Source organism: Mya arenaria, chromosome 14 (genome assembly GCF_026914265.1).
Source record: "Mya arenaria isolate MELC-2E11 chromosome 14, ASM2691426v1".
NCBI classification, from domain to species: Eukaryota; Metazoa; Mollusca; class Bivalvia; order Myida; family Myidae; genus Mya; species Mya arenaria.
The window spans coordinates 10,689,832-10,710,593 of record NC_069135.1 but is presented as its reverse complement, the minus strand read 5'-3'; the positions used below and the strand labels follow the sequence as shown (position 1 = coordinate 10,710,593).

General features: G+C 35.2%; 1 protein-coding gene across 1 annotated transcript; it reads left to right on the top strand.

The window, feature by feature from the left end:
- The first annotated feature begins 6,692 nt into the window (after positions 1–6,692).
- LOC128217072 (uncharacterized) lies at positions 6,693–18,579 on the top strand. Its single transcript, XM_052923927.1, has 5 exons — positions 6,693–6,792; positions 7,095–7,198; positions 13,860–15,989; positions 16,850–17,087; positions 17,354–18,579. Exons 2-5 carry the CDS (start codon positions 7,117–7,119, stop codon positions 17,883–17,885), a joined length of 2,982 nt encoding a protein of 993 aa, XP_052779887.1. The 5' UTR covers positions 6,693–6,792; positions 7,095–7,116; the 3' UTR covers positions 17,886–18,579.
- The last annotated feature ends 2,183 nt before the right edge of the window (positions 18,580–20,762 follow it).

Sequence of the window (20,762 nt, the reverse complement as noted above, 5' to 3'; positions counted from 1 at the left end):
AAGCCGGTAGTATGCGTGTTGAGCTTTTGGTACGTGTGCGTTTTAAGCCGGTAGTATGCGTGTTTTGCTTTTGATACATGCGCGTTTTAAGCCGGTAGTATGCGTGTTGAGCTTTTGGTACCTGTGCGCTTTAAGCCGGTAGTATGCGTGTTGATCTTTTGGTACGTGTGCGTTTTAAGCCGGTAGTATGCGTGTTTTGCTTTTGATACATGCGCGTTTTAAGCCGGTAGTATGTGTGTTGAGCTTTTGGTACCTGTGCGCTTTAAGCCGGTAGTATGCGTGTTGATCTTTTGATACGTGCGCGTTTTAAGCCGGTAGTATGTGTGTTTTGCTTTTGGTACCTGCGAGTTTTAAGCCGGTAGTATGCGTGTTGAGCTTTTGGTACGTGTGCGTTTTAAGCCGGAAGTATGCGTGTTTTGCTTTTGATACATGCGCGTTTTAAGCCGGTAGTATGCGTGTTGAGCTTTTGGTACGTGTGCGCTTTAAGCCGGTAGTATGCGTGTTTTGCTTTTGATACATGCGCGTTTTAAGCCGGTAGTATGCGTGTTGAGCTTTTGGTACGTGCGCGTTTTAAGCCGGTAGTATCCGTGTTGAGCTTTTGGTACGTGTGCGCTTTAAGCCGGTAGTATGCGTGTTGATCTTTTGGTACATGTGCGTTTTAAGCCGGTTGTATGCGTGTTGATCTTTTGGTACGTGTGCGTTTAAAGCCGGTAGTATGCGTGTTGAGCTTTTGGTACGTGTGCGCTTTAAGCCGGTAGTATGCGTGTTGATATTTTGGTACATGTGCGTTTTAAGCCTGTAGTATGCGTGTTGATCTTTTGGTACGTGTGCGTTTAAAGCCGGTAGTATGTGTGTTTAGCTTTTGGTACTGTGCCATTTAAGCCAGTATAGTGTGTGTTCAAGTTTTGATACATGTGTCATTAAGCCGGTAGTGTACGTGACGGTTTTTCATACATATATATTATACATATACATGTACCATTTTCCTGGATTTACTTTTTTATAAAACCACAACGTCTTGTTCATCTTGAACTAACAGCCACACAGCAAGTGGTTGCTTTAATGAAACAGCATATTTACGATGATGCAATTTAAGCTCGTGTTTAGGATGGTAACTCCAAATTTCTAATGTTAGAGAGCCATACACGTAGTTAACAAAGCAATTTATTAAATTATACAATTCCAGTATTTTTATGTTTTTTTACAGCTTCATAGTTTCTATGCTTCTCCTCAGTAAGATCTATCTGTATACGAAATTAAATGTTAAAATCTCAAGGGCAATAACTCTTAAATACTATGGAATATTTGTAGGTCTCTTTTCACTGCCATCCTCAATACTTGTAAATGGCGTTTGAAGTCAATACCTCAAAGATTTCTGGAGTTCTGCTCCAGAACAAAATGTGGTAAATGGGAGATAATTCAGAAAATATGTTGTGCACTGCACTTACTCTAATTGATATGTATCTCGTATGTTTTAAGTTTCATCGAAATCCCTTCATTACTTTTGTAGTTTTATTCCGGACAAGCAACAAGCAACTTCCTTCTTAATACATACTATAACAGGAAGGGGAGATCAATGGCTGAATGTAGGATATCTAACGCATTGCACATGCGCACGTTGCCCTCTGTCTATGATTCAAGTCCCATTGAAATCCCATCTGGCATTTTTAAGTTATTCTCCGGAAAGGGGTGTACGTGAGACGGACTGTGACGGATGGACGGACGGACTTTCTTCTTGATGTGTTATTCCCCTGCTTTAAAATGCCCCATAAAACGTTTATTTGTATGTCTTTTTTTTCTTCAAGAGAATAAAATAAGCAAATAAACTCCTTACCCTAATGGACGCCCCAAACCTACCTTAACACCCTCAGATGTGTCTTGAAGCGTCGCGTTTTAGTGTAAAACAGGTGTTCCCGTGGTTTTACCCTATATGTATAATGGAATGGCAGTATTTTTCGATATTATCGATTTAAAATTCTATATAAAAAATTATATATATGAAACAGTAAAGTTTAAAATAGTTTGTATGCAAGCGTCATATTTATAATATCAGTGCTGTAAGAAAAACGCGTGTATTTGCAATAATGCAGTTATTGCATGGTATGCATCTATATGGTCAAAACTTGCATAAATAATGTCAACTGCGATACATGCCATCATTTTGAGCTTTTAACGTTTTAGTAAATTGTCAAATCATTAATCTGATGTCATATGGCATCACGGACTTCTGGATAAGTTTGTGGTAACTTGGTCATGTCTGTCAGGTTAAGAGGGACACATGAAGCGTAATTCGTGTGTCCGGCAGATACCATAATTATATGGTAGCATCTTCCGAGGCTCATTCAAATGGCCTTGCCAATCGCCAAATCTCTCTGCACTAGAATATTTTCAATCTCTCTACCCTTCATAAAATACACAACAGCTCCTAGAAAGTTCTCTGTAGCATGGAGACCACCAAGTCGGACCACCAAACTATTATAGCGGGCTGGAAGCGTGTTGATTATCTCTGAAACAAAATTAATTAGAACAGATCATAATTGTTTTTTCTTGAGAATTCTAAGATAACCGAAACTGTTATAGAGCCATGCTTTATTAAAACAATACTCAGTCGGGCGCGAACCGGAGCAAGAAAACAACTGACGTCATTTCTGCCGAAGAAGGTCAACATTTAATATTCGTTAAATTGTTGAGCAATTACTACGCACCTGACCGACTAAACTTTTATTAATACACGTTCAAATTTAGTAATAACCAAGTAATGGTTTCAGATACGTTTAAATTTAATATTTATGTTTAACGGGTCAATACTTAAAAAGTAGAATGGTCTAACAGCAGGCAGGCATATTTGCATTCTTACTTTGATTCAGACAGTTCTTCTGTCAAAGATGACCTTAGGGAACACATTTCACCCAGGAATATCAACGATGACAAACTTTGTGCTTTCATCCATTTGGCGATATAATTTGAATAGATTGGATTGTGTTTTTTTCAGGGGATTAAGAAGCTTGCTTGACCTATTCGTGTATTTGTTTATGGCATCTTTCTCTTTTTAAATTTCTCTAAACCTGTCTTGTAGTGCAACACTCTTATATATGAACTTTGTATTTAAAAATGGTTCCGTAATATCTGATTTTTCAAATACCTCATCGAGTGCATTTCCGCATTGTTCAGTTTCACTTTTTGAAATTCTATTGTTCATGAATTTATGTATGTTTAAAGGTTACGGTAGCCATTCGCTATCATATTAGTATGAGACGCGCCATGCCTTCTTTTGTCAGAAATTTATCATCCTTTATCTAATGTGCTTTCGTATGAATTGACAATACTTTTTCTATTGTTGTAACAAGCACAAGGTCTCTACATAATATATTTTGTATTTTGTTTGTGTATATCGAGGTGTGAAAGCGAAACGTTTCTATCTTCTTATTTATTTTATGTCACTTAGAACCTTTTTTATAACCGGTTCTGTGATACACGGGTTCATTCTTTAGAAACAGTTCTGTAGTTTGTGTTATTACCTTTAGCCTTTGACACAACTATCCTATCTAATTTCAACATATGTGTTTAATGTGCCTTCGTCAGCCATATTATATAAATTTTCATTGAAGTATTTTGGCAGATAATACACTGAAATATTTGTGTCATTATTTTCTTTCCACGATGCTAGTGGTTCAATGGTGAAGTCATTGTGAATCTACACCATTTTAAAAAATCTACATGAATAAATACTGTTATAAATATTCCAATCGTTGTAATCAAATATTTTTTGCTTCTTACATAAACGTTTTCTAAAAATAATCAATCGAATTGTGTATTTGGGGGATGACATTACCACTAATTAAATGAAAAATGTTCGTAACTTTTGTTTATAAAGCAATATTTACACCTCAACTTTCGTTCATCTTCGGATCGCAATTCATCGCATAACGATATACATGGAATCTGTTGATCTTGTTATTGTTTGTATTGTGTCAGCAGGTCCCGTAAATATATAAATCAACATTTTACAAAATGTTAATTCATATATTTAAATGTATTGTTGCCATAAGTGTTTCATTTTTACATTTTAAAGTGATTTCAAGTGGTTGATCTTTTCCCGCGTTATTGTGACGTCATTTGAAAAAATGTTTCCGATTACAGTCGGGTCGTTCTATTTACAGAATGGGTAAGAAAGAATTACTGAAAGGTTTTCTGAAATGAAATTAAGTAAAAAAAATTAACAATTCTTGAATGAAATAATGAATATTGGTGAAAATATAAGGAATGAATTGCGGGGTTGATGTCATTATCTGGTATATAAACGCAATTGGGCTGGTACGCGTTCGGACTCACACACTTGGACCAACCCAACTGCTTTCATACCCCGATAATGACATTAACCTCGCAATTCATTCCTATATATTTACACCTCAACTTCCATTCCTTAAATGAACTGCCTTGCGGCAATTGCGTTAATCAATCGATGAACGCAACATCTTCGAATATGTTCGGATCGTAATTCATTTCATATCAATATAAATGAAAGCTATTGATCTTGTTATTGGTTGTATTGTGTCAGCAGGTCCCGTAAAATATAAATCAACATTTTAGAAAGTGTTAGTTTATTATATTTTAAATTTATTGGTGCCAGAAGTGTTTCAATTTTTACGTTTTAAAGTGATTTCAAATGGTTGATCTTTTCCCGCGTTATTGTGACGTCATTTGAAAAAAAATGTTTCCGGTTATAGTCGGGTCGTTCTATTTACAGAATGGGTAAGAACGGATTACTGAAAGGCTTTCTTAAATGAAATGAAGTAGTTTTTTAACAATTCTTGAATGATTAATGAACTATTGGTGTAAATATAAGGAATGAATTACGGGGTTGGTGTCATTATCGGGGATATGAACGCAATTGGGTTGGTCAAAGTACGGGTGGAGTCCTTCGGACTCCACACATATACACCAACCCAATTGCGTTCATACCCCGATAATGACATCAACCCCGCAATTCATTCCTTAAATTAAAAGTTCATATTTGGGCAGAATCTGTTTGTATCGGGCTGATTAACACAAACATGGCAATAACAATGTTTAGCTTTTGCTTTACGCAAAGATATGTTTTTGTTTTTGCCAACGCACTTTTATATACAAATGCTTATTTTTATAAAAAAAATACGTATTTGCAAGTTGGGGCCCTGCCTCAAAAGTCCACAAAATGAAAGAGATTCGCTCTACGTTAGTCAAGGTGCACATGTCAATATCTATTTGCGCCTACAAATGTATTATGAATCAGTGAAACTTGTAGAATGCGTAATTCAGATCTCAGTCAATTATGGGAGTAGCCTGAAAACAAAACACAAAATAGTCCAATAAGTTATTTGTTCAGATGATGTACATTGTACAAGTCTGAATAAAATGTCTGTTCTGCTCAGTTTTTATCTAGTAAAGAAATTATTTTGTTATTTTTTGAAATTCGTTCAATTATTTTTTTGTTTATTTTTAGACACCAATTTGTTCACAGTTTATTACAGTTCACTATGTCTGATTCTTTCACTTCATTTGTCTATCGCTTTTACTTAATGTTCCGGCTTTGTACATACACGTTTCTGGCGGTCGTACCTTGTGGCAGATATTTAGCTGCCTAGATATGGAAATGTAACTTAAAATACGGCATTCTAGAATAAATGCCCTTATTTCAATTCAAACATGTGTTGTTATCATTTACATACAAAGTGTAACCAGGTTGTCCATTACTCCGGAAATGATAGAACATAAATGAATTTTATAAACATATAAAAGTATTTAAAGTATTTATGTCTTTGTTTGCTATTATTTAGATGCATATTTAGATCAGTGACGTCAGAGCCAATTGTCTTAGCGCCTTACATCACGTGACCAAAACTTTAAACGACGACGTGTTTAATATAAGCCAATCAAGGCACTCTTACTCCATTACGGTTCGTTGAGATACAAAAGAGAACCACGCTATTTTATTTGGAAAACCACCTCCTCCTCTGCTCCTCTCCTATATTGGCTCACCTCAATTTTTGATTATATAACTTCTTATTCCTTTTCTTTTTATATTTGTTCTTACATTGTTTTCATGGGCGGTTTATTAGCTGTCCAGTTATGGAAAAATAACGTAAAATACGGCATTCTAGAATAAATGCCCTTATTTCAATTCAAACATGTGTTATTATTATTTCCACACAAAGTGTAACCTGGTTGTCCATTTCTCCGGAAATAATAAAACATAAATGTTATTTATCTTGCCGAAAATGTTTCTCAAATGTTATCTTGCTAGATATAGATAGATTATTATCGCGAAAATTAAATGCTTATCACGAAACAGTTTGCGAATGTTAACAGTTTATAAATTTTATTTAAGTTTCAAGTCTTATTTATGATAAACCAGAAGGTCGTAGACCCATGAGGCATAACGTGCAAAAAATACACTCAAATTATTCAATGTTCCTTCATTTTTAGTGTTAATATATTATGACAGTAATATGCAACCATATAGTATTTCTGAAGATGAGCGCATAGCATTACATTGCATAACAAAGTCGTAATTCTTAATTTTATGTATAAGATCTAGGAGTAGGATTGTTTTTGGTCCCAGATTCGATGAATCGTAATATTTCGTAATGGTAAATTTGAAAGGTAATACCCGTCTGTATCCCGGTCTCAGTCAAATGAAATCGAAACGAGAACCAGTATCCAAAAATAGATCAATGGGAATTTCCTATGTACTTTTTATGATCTAAGCGAAACCTGCCAGGCTGTTTCCTTTGGACTTTCCATCGCCTTTCGGTATGAAAAACACGTATTTTGTTGTTTTCTTTTAAATCACATGATTGAATTTTCAAAGTCGGCATTTTGTTTTACAACATGTATAAATAATACGCATTCTCGTTGGGTAATTTCTCTTTATATATCATTATTAAAGCCCTAATTCCCTGTTTCAAACCGAAAGTACATATAAAAGGCCAGTTCATTCCAGAATAAGAAACTACAGGCGCTTTACCTTCCTTGTAAATTTACCTATTACATATTGTTAGCTTCACTCCACCTCTAGAAAAAAAGCCATATTCGTGGAAAAAATGTAATTACAGGCGACATGAGTTATATACAGTGATGTCCAATATTGCGAAGATGGGACAGATTTTGGCCCTGATCTATGGTGTGGTCGCAAACCCGTCAGGAGCCGCAACTTCAGGTAGTGCGCATCATACACATTTGTATAGATAAGTATATTTACTGGCAATTTGCGAATGAATGATGAAGCATATTTTTCCGCAGTGTCCTATTTATTTTCGAAATGTCACACATAGGGCTTTATCCTGTTATATGTTTTGCGGCAAGTTTCGTAAAATTTTATTCGTAATTATTAATGCTTTCAAAACGATATTTCCAGTTTGCTAGACAGCATACAATCTTATAACAACATCTGTTGTCAAATATTGTAATCCTGAGGTGTGATCCCCTGTATATTGTTTAACACAGTATATCATTCTTACTAGAAGTTACTCTTTTCACTTTTTGACTGAAAAGCCCTTAGAGTTTGATTGACTACGATTACATAACATGAAATACTTTATCAGTCAAAAGCGTGTTATTGATCAAGCAAAAAAGGGGCTATAGGTTTTTTTTAATTAAGACGATAAGATTTACTATTTGAACGTCAAATAAAACCTTTGGGTAAACATATTCTGTTACGTGGCTGTATAGCGTGAGGGTCAGCTGTCATAAGCTCAAAAAAAAAATGCATACTGATTGCATGAAACATGTTTTTTAAAATACTTTTTATGTTATGCTAGATAGATAGATATATATATAGATAGATAGATCGATGATACTTCAATAATGTTTTGCTAGTTTGGACTAAGTTTTTAACAGAAAGATAGGCTATGGAATACAAAAATCAGGCTTGTACGTACAAATATGTATGGTTGTCATCGATACCGGTTAATGTGTGTCAACAAATTTCGAATAATTTATTAATCTGTTGTATTTCATATATACATTCTACGTCTAGCATAAAGAGTACCGTTATTCAAATACAATGTAACCGTACACTAAGTCGTGTTTACACTCATTCTTAATTTTCTTAATTCAAAAGCATGATATATGTATGCTGATAAGTTTCTTACAGTATTAACGTTTTCGGACTGCAAAAGTTGTACAGTCTTATACATACTAGGCCTAAGTCTATAATATCGTTTTATATATTTATCTTTAATAGTATTATAAAGATTACATTCCATCAAAAAATGGTATTCATCTTCAAGTACTTGGCATAAATTACAGATCCTATTTTCTCTTGGTACATTTGACCATCGTCCAGTTTCTATAAGTAAACGATGAGAACTAAGTCTTAACCGTGACATAGCAATTCTATATTTTTCTACATTAACAATATTCAAGTATGCTTGGTATTCAAAATTACCGAGAGATATATAAAACGTTGCTCTAGATGAATCATTTATCCGACTATTAAGATTTTGAATAAAGTTATCTTTGACTCTATTTATATCACCAACACCTTGTGTTAACCATACCTCATTGAACCCAAAATTACACAGCATGTCTCTAACACTAGCGGCCCAGTTCTTTTTTCTTGGTCTAATATCAATGTCTCTTAACATCATTTTATACACATTGTTAATAAATTTTCTATCCGAGCACTCTATCACTTTAAACCAGTATTTAAGAATAGATACATAACGTAGATGAACAAAGTCTAAGCGTCCCAGCTCGTTATATACAAAATCGTTTTGCGTTGATGTCTTAACTTTCAGTATTGATTTGCAAAATAAAGTATGTATGCGTTCTACACACAATGCATCTGTAAATCCCCAAACCTCACATCCATAAAATAAGATAGGCTTAACCAGCTTATCAAAAAGATCTAAGATATGTTCTACGGAAATATTAGTGAAATGAAATAAGTATCTCTTCAACTTGAAAATAGCTTTTAGCGCTTGGCCAGCTAATGTCTTGCATGTATTTTGAAACGAACCACCAGGCGTGAAAACAATACCCAGATAACAATATTTGTTAACAATCTCAATATTCCCACCCTCATAACGGAAGTTCAAATCATTAGGCAGTCTACCGCCTTTTCTAAACACAACTATCTTTGTTTTATCTCTATTAACAATTAATTTCCAGCGTTTACAGTATTGCTCCAGAATATCTAAATTTGATTGCATATCTGCTGGTGTAGTTGCAAAAATAACAATATCGTCTGCGTACATCAACAGGAATATTTTTAGTGTATTTACATCAATGCCATTTGCACCTTTTGTCATAAGCTCTTCCTCTAAATCGTTTAGATACATTGCAAATAAAAATGGACTCAAACTTTCACCTTGCCTGACACCGAGTAAACATTCAAAGGCATCACCTGTTTTACCCAGTAACTACACGTGAGCAAACAGTATTATACATTGACTTTATAATATTAAATAATTTACCTCTTATACCTAGTCTATATATCTTTTGCCAAATATTTGGCCTAACAATATAATCGAATGCCTTGGAATAATCCACAAATAAACAATATAGCTTGTCATTATTATTTAAACAATGATTTATTAATGCGTTTAGAACAAAAACATTGTCAACAGTGCCCATCTTTGCTCTAAAACCCGCTTGAGCTTCGACGTACACATAATAATTCTCAGCCCATCTTGTTAAGCGAGTATTAATAATTTTGGTGAACAGTTTTCCTATAACACTTAATAAAGTTACTCCTCTAAAATTGCTTACTTCACTAACACTTCCTTTCTTGTGTATAGGCACTATATAGCCTTCTCCCCATGATTTAGGAAAAAAGCCTACTTCTAATATTTTATTAAAAAGGTTTGTTAATACTAAAGTAAATATATTTTTACCATAATACAAGAATTCATTAATAATTCTATCAGGGCCTCCACTTTTCCCCAGATTCAATTCTGATATGCCTTTATCTATATCAACAATAGTAAATGGTATGTCTAATTCTGCAAACATAGTTTTCATTTCACTCCCTAATATTTGATTATTAAAAAATAATACATCTTCATCAGCCTGAAAAAATCTACTCCCAGGATTACTTATAGCTTTAAAGTATTCAGTAAATGTTTCTAATGAGATATTCTTTGGTGATTTATGTGTGACAGTCTCTTTTAACATATTCCAATACAACTTAGCATTTTTAAAACGTGCCTTTAACAAATCTTGGGTTTTTATTCTACTTCTATTGTAATTAAAAGATCTTACATTTTTCTTATACACACTTCTTGCTTGTATCATACTTATTCTATTCTCTGCAGTTTTCTCACGCCTATACATATTTAATTTGTTATAAAAGTATTTTCTACTTTCAATACATATATCTGAAAATAAGGCGTCACCACCTTTTGCATTTCTATGCAAATCATGACAGTCAGAAAATGTTTTAGAATGTTTCTCAAATAATGGTTTACAAACACTATCAATATGATATAACAATGTCTCTATACATAAGTCTATGTCACTATTTGAAGCAATATTACTTATATCACTATTTAGTTGTTGTACATGGTTTATAAAATCAATATCATTAATACTTTTCATATAGACATCTTTATGTTCTGTGTTCCACTTATAATATGCATTCATATTTAACCCAGGCGCATAACTTTCATTTTGTTCGCAATCTATATTATAATCGTTTTGCTTAACATTATTCAACAATGAAAATTCTATTAGACAGTGATCCGATAAAATATTTGGTCCATGATTGACAAAACACTGAAAAACATTTAATAAATGTTCGCTCACAATACAGTAATCTACCACACTTGACCCATTACTGCCAACATAAGTAAAATCACCACAATCACCGCATACACGCCCGTTAGCTATTCTCATCCCGGACTGTTTTAAAAAATCAATCAACAGTCGTCCATTCGAATTAACATTTAAATCTTTATTATTTCTGGCTAAAAATCGATCTGCAATGTAATCATCAGGTAAAATATTTAGATTTGATAATTCAACATTATCATCCTCGACAAAATCATGTAAATTTACTATGCGTGAATTAAAATCGCCTAGAATCATAAACGTATATTTATTTCTTGCAATAATCCATAGTGGCGAACAATTATTAAAAGATATCATATTTTGCATTGCTCGATTTTCGTTCACAGTTCGTTCAAAAGTAGTTTGTCTAGCTGGGAGTAACACGCTTTTATTAATAGTTTTTTCCATTCATACTTGGATGGAAATTGCCCAGTATAGCACTCTTTTACAAATGAATTCACGACTGGACCAAAGCTCATAAATTCGACCTGCTTCACTTCATGAGTATAGTCATGTAATTGTAAAACAAATTATCGTAAACATCTTAAGATAGAATATGCATGCTAATTCCCTCGCAAATAACTTTGGATATTATGCTGATACTCAATATAATCAAAACCGTATAGTTTCAATCACTTGAAAAATCATTTAATATGTGAAATACCAAAAACAATTACTAATGTGTGGAGGAATACTCAATTGCATATGCAACCCTAGCTTGAACTTTGGTTTCTTGAACAAAGCACTGCCACGTTCAAAGCATTTAAGCATGTTCTTTAAGTAAAGTCCACACTACCCTGCTCTAACATGTCCCTCACTTAAAATTCCGCTTTAATGAAAAAATTGTCAAGTTAGAGCCGATTTGGCTATTTTAAACATAGATAGTATATTAAAGGATGAACTACAATCACAAAAAAATGATTATAGGATCAATTAAAATTTCGTTTAAAACATGTTGGTATTATATTTGATTCCATATTAACATGCATCTGCAATTCCACCATTGTCTTTTACTGGTTTTAACGAGTTCTCCGTGTTAATTTCCAGAGAATAAACCTGTCCGAATCCGATGAACTAGATTATATTTTAACCGAAATTATAAAATTCAATGGCGCCGATCAGTACCGATATATACATGTATTTATTTTGATTCAGTGCATGTTATTTTGAAACTATTTGCGAATTCTGCTTGAATGTTGCGTTTTGAAACTCGCCGATTTTAAGATAATTGCGTTTTCTATGATTTTAATTGCATACTTACGATAAAACGCAGCTTATTCGCACTATATTAACCGCAAATCTTATTAGGAATACTTATTGCACTGCTATTTTAGGAAGAAACTTTTTATGCAGAAGGCAGTCCGCAGAATTGTTACTAGGTAACTTTGATGTGAATGTACATTACGTCGTTGACCACCGCAGTTTTAACAGCGCTGGAGTTGATACCCCCGTGCACGCATTAATTGATTAAAAAAAATGTCATGTCGATCTGTCGATGGTTAACTCCATGATATGATACGGTTATAAAAGTATACAGGCCTAGCGGGCTACAGCCTAAAAGCGGCCTGGTACCTGATGATCTATCACCCCTTACACCCAAAACTGATAGTTATCGGAATTTTCCACTACGCAATGCATCTAATACAATAACGGTTATGTCACGTACTAGTTCTTACTTTTCCTCTTTCCTTCCTTCATCTGTACGAGCATGGAATGGAAATCCTCAGGATGTGTGGGATAACCCTTCTTTTGCTTCTTTCAATCGATCTATTTCTTGTCAATCGTCAGTCTGCCCTCATTTTTTTACAACGGTAGCCGGCGTTTGAAGATACTCCACGCCCGACTGCGTACGAGTTGTAGTGTCCTTAACTATCACCTGTTTTGCAAAAACATAACAAATTATGCTCTATGTGATGTTGTGAAGTTGAAAGCAGCACTCACTTCCTCCTGCATTGCCCCTTGTACACGGGCATTCGACAAACTCTAATTCGTGAAAATAACAGATGTGTCTAGAATCACAGACATTGATTTCGTTCTTATTGGTGATCCCATTCATAACAACGAGGGCAACACCAAATCTTAAGTATTGTTCACAACTTCCTATTAGACTCGAAGCGATTCAGGTCATGCTTAATTCACTGCCTTGACCTTTTCCACACCGAACGACTATCATTAATCTTGCATGAATTCTCACTCATTCTATCTCTGTATTCATCCATGCTCTCTTATTTCCTTCCTTTTGCGTTTTTTTTTTTTGTTGTTGCAAAAATTATCATGTTTATACATAAATACACACGCATTCTTAATTCATCTCAAGATAATATTCTGCATGTTTAAACATTTTTTCCTTATAAAGAACACAATTTTATACATTGAAATCGTCTCAAACCTTCTCATCATTCTGCATAACGTGTAATTTAATCCCCAGGGAGAAAATCTTTATAAGCAATGCTTTCGTTTCAATCCGATTTAATATATTATATTAAATTGTACTTAAAGTTAACAAGCCTTTCATCAGTTTTAGTCTATACAAGGAACACTTGCCGGTTGAAAAGGGTCGGTGGCAAAAGTGTTGAAAGAAATTACGAAAATGTACTGTGTGTAATCAAAATCACATTGGCGATGAATTCCAATATAATTTAAAATATTCCTACTTTGAAAAATAAAGGGGTATTAACGAGCTTGACATAGACATAATATCAATATTTTATGTTTCCAAAATAGTATGCGTGAGAATGATTGTCAACGGCTAATAAAGATGTGTATGAGTTGCGTCATTATTTCATTCCCTCACTCACGGCATAAAATTATTCACAAATACACTTATTCGTTGTCTAAACTAAATATGTATACAGTGTGTGAGGCTTTGGAAAACCCATTTGTTATTTCATTACTAGACGGAAAAAAAACAATGTATGTTTCAGTTATAAAGTGTATTTTCAATTTTAAATTATGTATTAACTATATTGCAACAATAAATCTAACAACCACAATGTATTTTATTTTTTTTTGTTCACGAAATAAACTTTGTGTTTTATTTGTTACAGATACAGACGGAGCTACTTATCCAAAACAAAGTCCGTGCGATAAAACAGAATCAGAATCAGATCCCAGTGGCAGTGAAAGTGATAATATAGAAACTGAAAGTAAAACTACGATAATGACTTGTGATATCCAAAGTGCCAAGACTGATGAAGACTATTATACTCAAACACATTTTCAACATATATCGGAAGAATTTCCCAAACAATCGCATGGTACACCAGGTCCGCCAAGGACAGCAACATTTACAGATTCAAGCAAGCTTTATAGTACGCTAACATTAGAACAAGACCAACTCCCTTCCAATAATGAATATGAAAAGCCTTCGAACTCGGAAAGGTATTCATGGAAGCATATCGGACTCCCAGTTGAAAACCGATCTTTGGATGATTTAAAAACTGAAATAAGGGGAGAATGCTCGGATGAAAACCAAAAAAAGAAACACATACGTTTTAAAGAGGAAACCAAACAACCGCCAAACGAAGACTTGAAAGAGCTTATTAGACAGGCTGTTAAAGAAAAGTTTGCACTTGGAAAACCAGAGGATGTTAAGTTCTTCGATGCCGCTATAGTCTACGACAAAAGAGATTATGATAAAGCAGAGGAGATGCGATTGGAAATGAAACAAATAATACGAACTGAACTGCAAGAAGACCTTCGCATTGAACTATTCGACAGCGAAAATTTCAGCCAGTCCATAGTTATGGTAGTAGAAGATGTTGTCGACAGGGCGTTTGTTATCCTTGTCTACTTATCAAGAAATACTGATAACTCTTCAAACGTACGATTATTTGTCGAGGAAGCTGTCGGACTGACACGACTAAACATCCCTCCACCAGGATCAATGCAGATCAACGACCGTCAATATTTGTTAAAACCAGTTCACACCGAACCACCTGGACAGCGCTATTACAAAACACCAGTTGGTCTGGTTACCATGAACGGAATTGACTGGTATGATAAATATTCTAAATTTACACAACACAAACTCGTGGAAATAATGAAATCTGCCATAGAGAAACGGAAACAAAGAAACAGAAAATATGGAAGTCCTATCAAAACTTATGCCCACCGTATACAGACAACCACTGACAATATGCGCGCAGGCCAAAGTGCCTTCACACAAGGCCCACATCAACCGTTGAGTACAGACAACCGTTCACCTCAAGTCACAAACACCAGCAATTTAGGAAACTGTCAATATGCAAACGCACCTTACTCAGACAATGAACAAGAACCTACTGAATGGAGTATGAGTGGAAATCAAGGGTCAGCTTTCTCTTCCTATCGCAGTTCAACACAAACGGCACATGAAGGTATCCAGCTTCAAATCAATCCAGAAGTTGGAACACGTACTGCATATCTAGGTCAACTGCGGTCATCTACAGACCGTTCGACAGCAAATCAACGTGGTTGTTCGCAACAGCCAGACGCCCTTTATGCGAATTATGTACCTGTATCTGTAGCGTATGATCAGCAACAAATAAACGGAAGACAGGCCAATGCCATGCCTATATTGCAGCAAGAAATGTCAAACTATTTACTTCGAGTAGACAGGTTACCGTATAATGAACACCCACAAGACTACCTCCGTACAGATCAACACTATTATGCTCACTCCTACCAAATGACACAGCCTCGGGTGGAGGATTACGAAGACGTTGTTAATCAAAGACCACAACTTTATCAATACCCCCCAGAAACCAACCTGACAAAGCAGCTCAGACGAGACAATCAACAAACAACAGGTCATGTTGCATATCCAAGGTATGAGCAACCCTTAATTCGTCAACCTCCAATGGCGACGCAGTTTCAAGCTGGAGAAACTTTCCTGCGAACTCCTCATCAACTGCCAACAGAAACGCAGTTTAAAGCTAGAAAGACTTTGCAACCCACCTTTCATGAAACGCTAGCGGAGGCGAAATTTCAAGCTAGAGACTCTGGGCAGCCCACAAATCGTCTCCCGCCAGCGGACCCCGTACCTTTGTCACACGATGCTCGGTATTCAACTGATCGAAATTTTGATACCGCGCTAGTCTCAGATTTGTCTACAAACGACGTGGAAATCGACACGAGGCCAAGCATTTTACTAAAAACGAATTTTGAAAGTAGACGTAAAAGTAAACGTTCAAGAAGTAAGAAAAATGTTATTTTAATGTATAAAAATATTAAATGTATTAAGCACTCTTATACACTATGGTCGTATCAATAATAAAAGTCCAGCGGGATGATAACGAAGATCCATGTTACGTCATTATCGTATTATAAGTTGTGTACATTTGTTTAGAAATAGAAGAAGAGATTGGTTTAGCCTATAATTACAATTACATGCAGCATGTAACCACTCAAATATGTGTGACGTCAGTACAAACCAATCGTGAAATGTGTGTGTATGACGCCAGTAAAAAACAATCATGAGATATGTCTGACTGACGTCGTCATTACGAATCATTCTGAAATACGTCTGCCTGACGTGAGAACAAACCATTCCTGAAATATGTCTGTCAGCTGTCAGTATAAATCAATCGTGAAATATGTCTGCCTGACGTCAGAACAAATCATTCCTGAAATATGTCTGTCTGACGTCAGAACAAAGCAATTATAAAATATGTCTGTCTGACGTCAGTACAAACCATTCCTGAAATATGTCCGTCTGACGTCAGTACAAACCAATCGAAATATGTCTGTCTGACGTCAGCACAAACCATTCCTGAAATATATGTGTCTGACGGGTGTAGAACACATTCGTGAAATCCGTTTTTCTGACGTCAGTAGAAACCATTCTGAAATATGTGTGTCTGACGTCATTACAAACCATTCGTAAAATATGTCTGTTTGACGTCAGTAGAACGATGTTGTGTAATTTGTCTGTCTGACGTTAGTAGAAACCATTCGTTAAGATGACTGTCTCGCGTCAGTTTTAACCATTCGTGAAAAAGGTCCGTCTGACGTAACTCCACATGCTGTAAATTGTTCTTTGTATCATATTTTGTAGAAAAGAAAAATCGTCGAAAAGATGGGTCTGATAGTGATGACGACCCTCCGCTTGAGCCGTTTCGAGATTTGCTAAAGTCATCAGGCGGTCGAGCTGTAAACATTATCGGAAAGATTACACAGATAGGCAACAATAACAAGGTTGATATGCACAAGGAATACGTGATTGGGAACGAAGGGGAAAGTGAGAAGAACGAAGTATTTAAGAACGTCCTGGATGCTGAAGAAGATAATGAGTGGTATTCGACGTTTTGCTATTAAGATTATTTTTTTTAAATTGCGTGCATTGTGTTGGTAACTGAGTTTATTATATCACGACTTTGACATTGGCTTAAAAGGCAAAAGTTTTTTCTAAAGTTTTACGAACATAGTAGTTTATATTTTTCAGACGAAACATTTCAACTATTTCAGTTTGTGTCAAAAATTATGCATTTGTAGATACATTCGATCCTTATCTTATAAACCTTTCAACGATCAAATCAATGGAATGTTGGTACTTATCCAGTTTTCAGGAAGAAAATAGACAAACCACAAACGACTTTGCGAAAGGCAGTATTGAAACGGTATCGGATATCTTTGAAAATATGGATGCCGTCGACCCAAGGAAAGCCTCGACTCGAAACAAAGGAGTCGGCAATTATTGTGGTGATAAAAAGATATCTTATCAGAGCAATATAAGTGACAGATTAGCGATTACAGGACAGAAACAAGAAGAGGTGAACACGTCAAGCGAATCAAACGAATTACACAAGACGTTTTCTTCATTGCCGCCGACGTCCACAGAACACGAAGCAGTTTCGTCCGACTCCGAGCTGTTTGGTTCTGGCAGCGAGTACAGCCTACCTAGCGGTAGTATTTCTTCAAGGTCATCAGCTCGCACGTCTTTTGAAACCGTGTCCTCTAGCACTCCTAGCGATATTTTCGTTTCAAGCACTTCTAAAGAGAGCGGTCTTTCTAGTATTGTACAGAGAGCCTATAATATGAATATAAAGGGTCACAGTTCTACGGAGGTGACTGTCGATTCAGATGTGGACTGAAGTTTATAACAGAAAAGTATTATACCCATATGATTTATCTGATTTTTTAATATTGGTTTTGTTTGATTAATTACACATTACTATATTCATCTATTTTTCCGCCTTAAATATGCGAGTAAATGTACACACTAGAGCCGCAGCCTTTGTAACATTTTGTATTGCATTAACTTATCTTTAATACGAAAAGTTCTTCTGGATTTAAGCCGGTGAAAAATATATTTAATACAATGAAAAATTCACGAAAAGAAATATATGTATACAAACACCAGATTATTGTATAAAACTGTATAGTTTTCAAATACGTTGATTGGTAATATCAGCCTTTGGCCATACACAGATGGCCTCACAAAAAAAGATAAATAGATAAATTATCATCTGACTAGTATTAGTTCTAGCTACACAATATACATATATATTAAATAAATGAAGCAATACATAAAACTCGAAATCGCGCTTATTTCGGATTAACAGTTTTCGGAATAGCGGTGTTTACATGTAAATGAATATCTGCATTTCTGGCTTTCTAGGCTAGTTCTTAAAGATGTACATGAAATTCAATTATTATGTTGTTATGTTTATGTTTTGCATTATGACCATCCTGGTATTATTTACATCATTGTGGTAATGAACTTATTTACATGGTAAAACGTCAACTCCTTAAGACAAAGAAAACTGACATAAATATATCAAAGACTGCCTGACTTTTTTACTGGTTTATTTCAAAGGATATTATATACTTGCTTGTGCGACTACTACTAAATTTCACACGTAAACAATAAAATATGGCTAAAGTTTTCAGTCTCTAACATTTACAAATAGAAATTATCAAAACTTAGCTCTGAAAAACATTGTTTTACCATGAACTTCATATATTTCTCATATTAAGGTCAAGTTAACCACAAAATGTCCCTTCTTGAGCCAGTTAAGCCTTAACAAGCTACATGACATGTATTTGTGTAATTCCCACGTAAGCACATCAAGCCTGAAGTATCACTTCAAGTCCACCCCGTGTTTTACCAACCTAATGTGCTGATATTCTTGTACCAAGCAACCAAAAATCAGTTCGTCCTAGCTCTAATATGTGCTAAGCAAGCCATAAAGTGTTTATAGATAAGCCCATTGAGTGCCCGAAAACTCATCATGGCTCATGTTGTGCTCTTCCAAGCGCCAAACAAATTCCACATGGCACAAAAGGCCCCAACAGCCCTCTAAAGGATTGCAATAAAGCCAATTGTGTACACTTCTTACTACAGAGGGGTTCATCAAGAGCTCAAAAATCCCTCAAGCCCATTCATAATTCGACAAACCCAGACGGGCTCGACGAAAGCCAAGCTAGGGACCATTCAACTGCTTTTGGGCTTTAACCAAACCCAATCTTCCAGACCATCATCACACTCTGGCTCATCTCAAATCCACTGTCCAATAAACATTTTTATTCTGATATCTGCCAAATATAGACCGTATGAAGCCAATCGAGTGCCAAGTGATCCATAAAGTTATATTCGAGACCATGTAGGTTCTATACGAGACGCAACAGTACCAGTGCCAGTGTACAGTCAAGCATATCAATAGTTCAAAAACTCAAAAGGGCTGTTATTAAGTTGGTTGAAATCTCTATCAAATCAATTGTGACTACAATATTGCTTATTTAGAGCCAAACAAACCCATGTGCAGCTCTAAATAAGCTTACAAAGACCCATTAGACCACCTTTTGTCATATATAAAGGCGAAAGCCCATTTAGATAAAAACAAACCCATGTGCAAACCCATTCAAAAAGACCACATTATGGAAACCATAACGCCCATTTATCACCAAACAAGCCCATTAAGATCAAAACAAACCCATGTGCAGCTCTAGGTAAGCCTCCTCGATCAGTGTCAAATACACCCTATTTTGGAAACCCTAAAGCCCATTTAGATCAAAACAAAGCCATGTTCATCTCTTAGTTATAGCATATTCAGTGTCAAATAGACAACATTTTGGAAACCATAAAGCCCATTTAGATCCAAACTAATACCATGTGCAGCTCTAAATAAGCTTACAAAGTGCCCATTAGACCACAATTTGGCAAATAAAATGCCCGTTTAGATAAAAACAAACCCATGTGCAGCACCAAGTAAGCCTACTCAGTGTCAAATAGACCACATTTTATAAACCATAAAACCAATTAGATCCAAACAAACCCATATGTGGCTCCAGGTAAGCATACACTGTCCATTAGACTACATTTTGGAAACCATAAAGCCCATTTAGACCAAAGAAACCAATGTTCAGCTCTAAGTAAGCATACACTGTGTCATTTAGACCACATTTTCGAAACAATGAAGTCCATTTAGAAAAACAAATACATTATAAGACTACAATTTGGAAACCATTAAGCTCATGTATATCAAAAGAAACCCATGTGCAGCTCTGAGTAAGCCTCTTCAGTGTAATCTAGACCACATTTTGGAAACAAAGTCCATTTAGAAAAAAATACATGTGCAGCTCTAAGTTTATTTACTTGACTACAGTTAGTGTATGGTTAGGATCCGCCCACTGGTTACCGTTGAGATTTCGGAGTCAATTTATAGACGAAAACAAAGAAAACACTCCAACATAGTACGATTTTGTATTATGACCTTAGAATCACTTTGATCTTGACCGTTATGTGGTTTGTTCTGTGGGTTAGTTTGTATATTTAAGTATGATATAAAATAGAAACACTGCGTGTATTCAGACATAGCTATATAGTCAACAATTTAATGGGAAAACTTCTGCACTTTCATTATGCAACTTGTAATGGTTGGGCACCAAATCGTTTAAAGAAACTCGGATACTTTTCTCTGAAAACTGACCTAATATTGAAATAATAATAAAAATATATATTCATGATA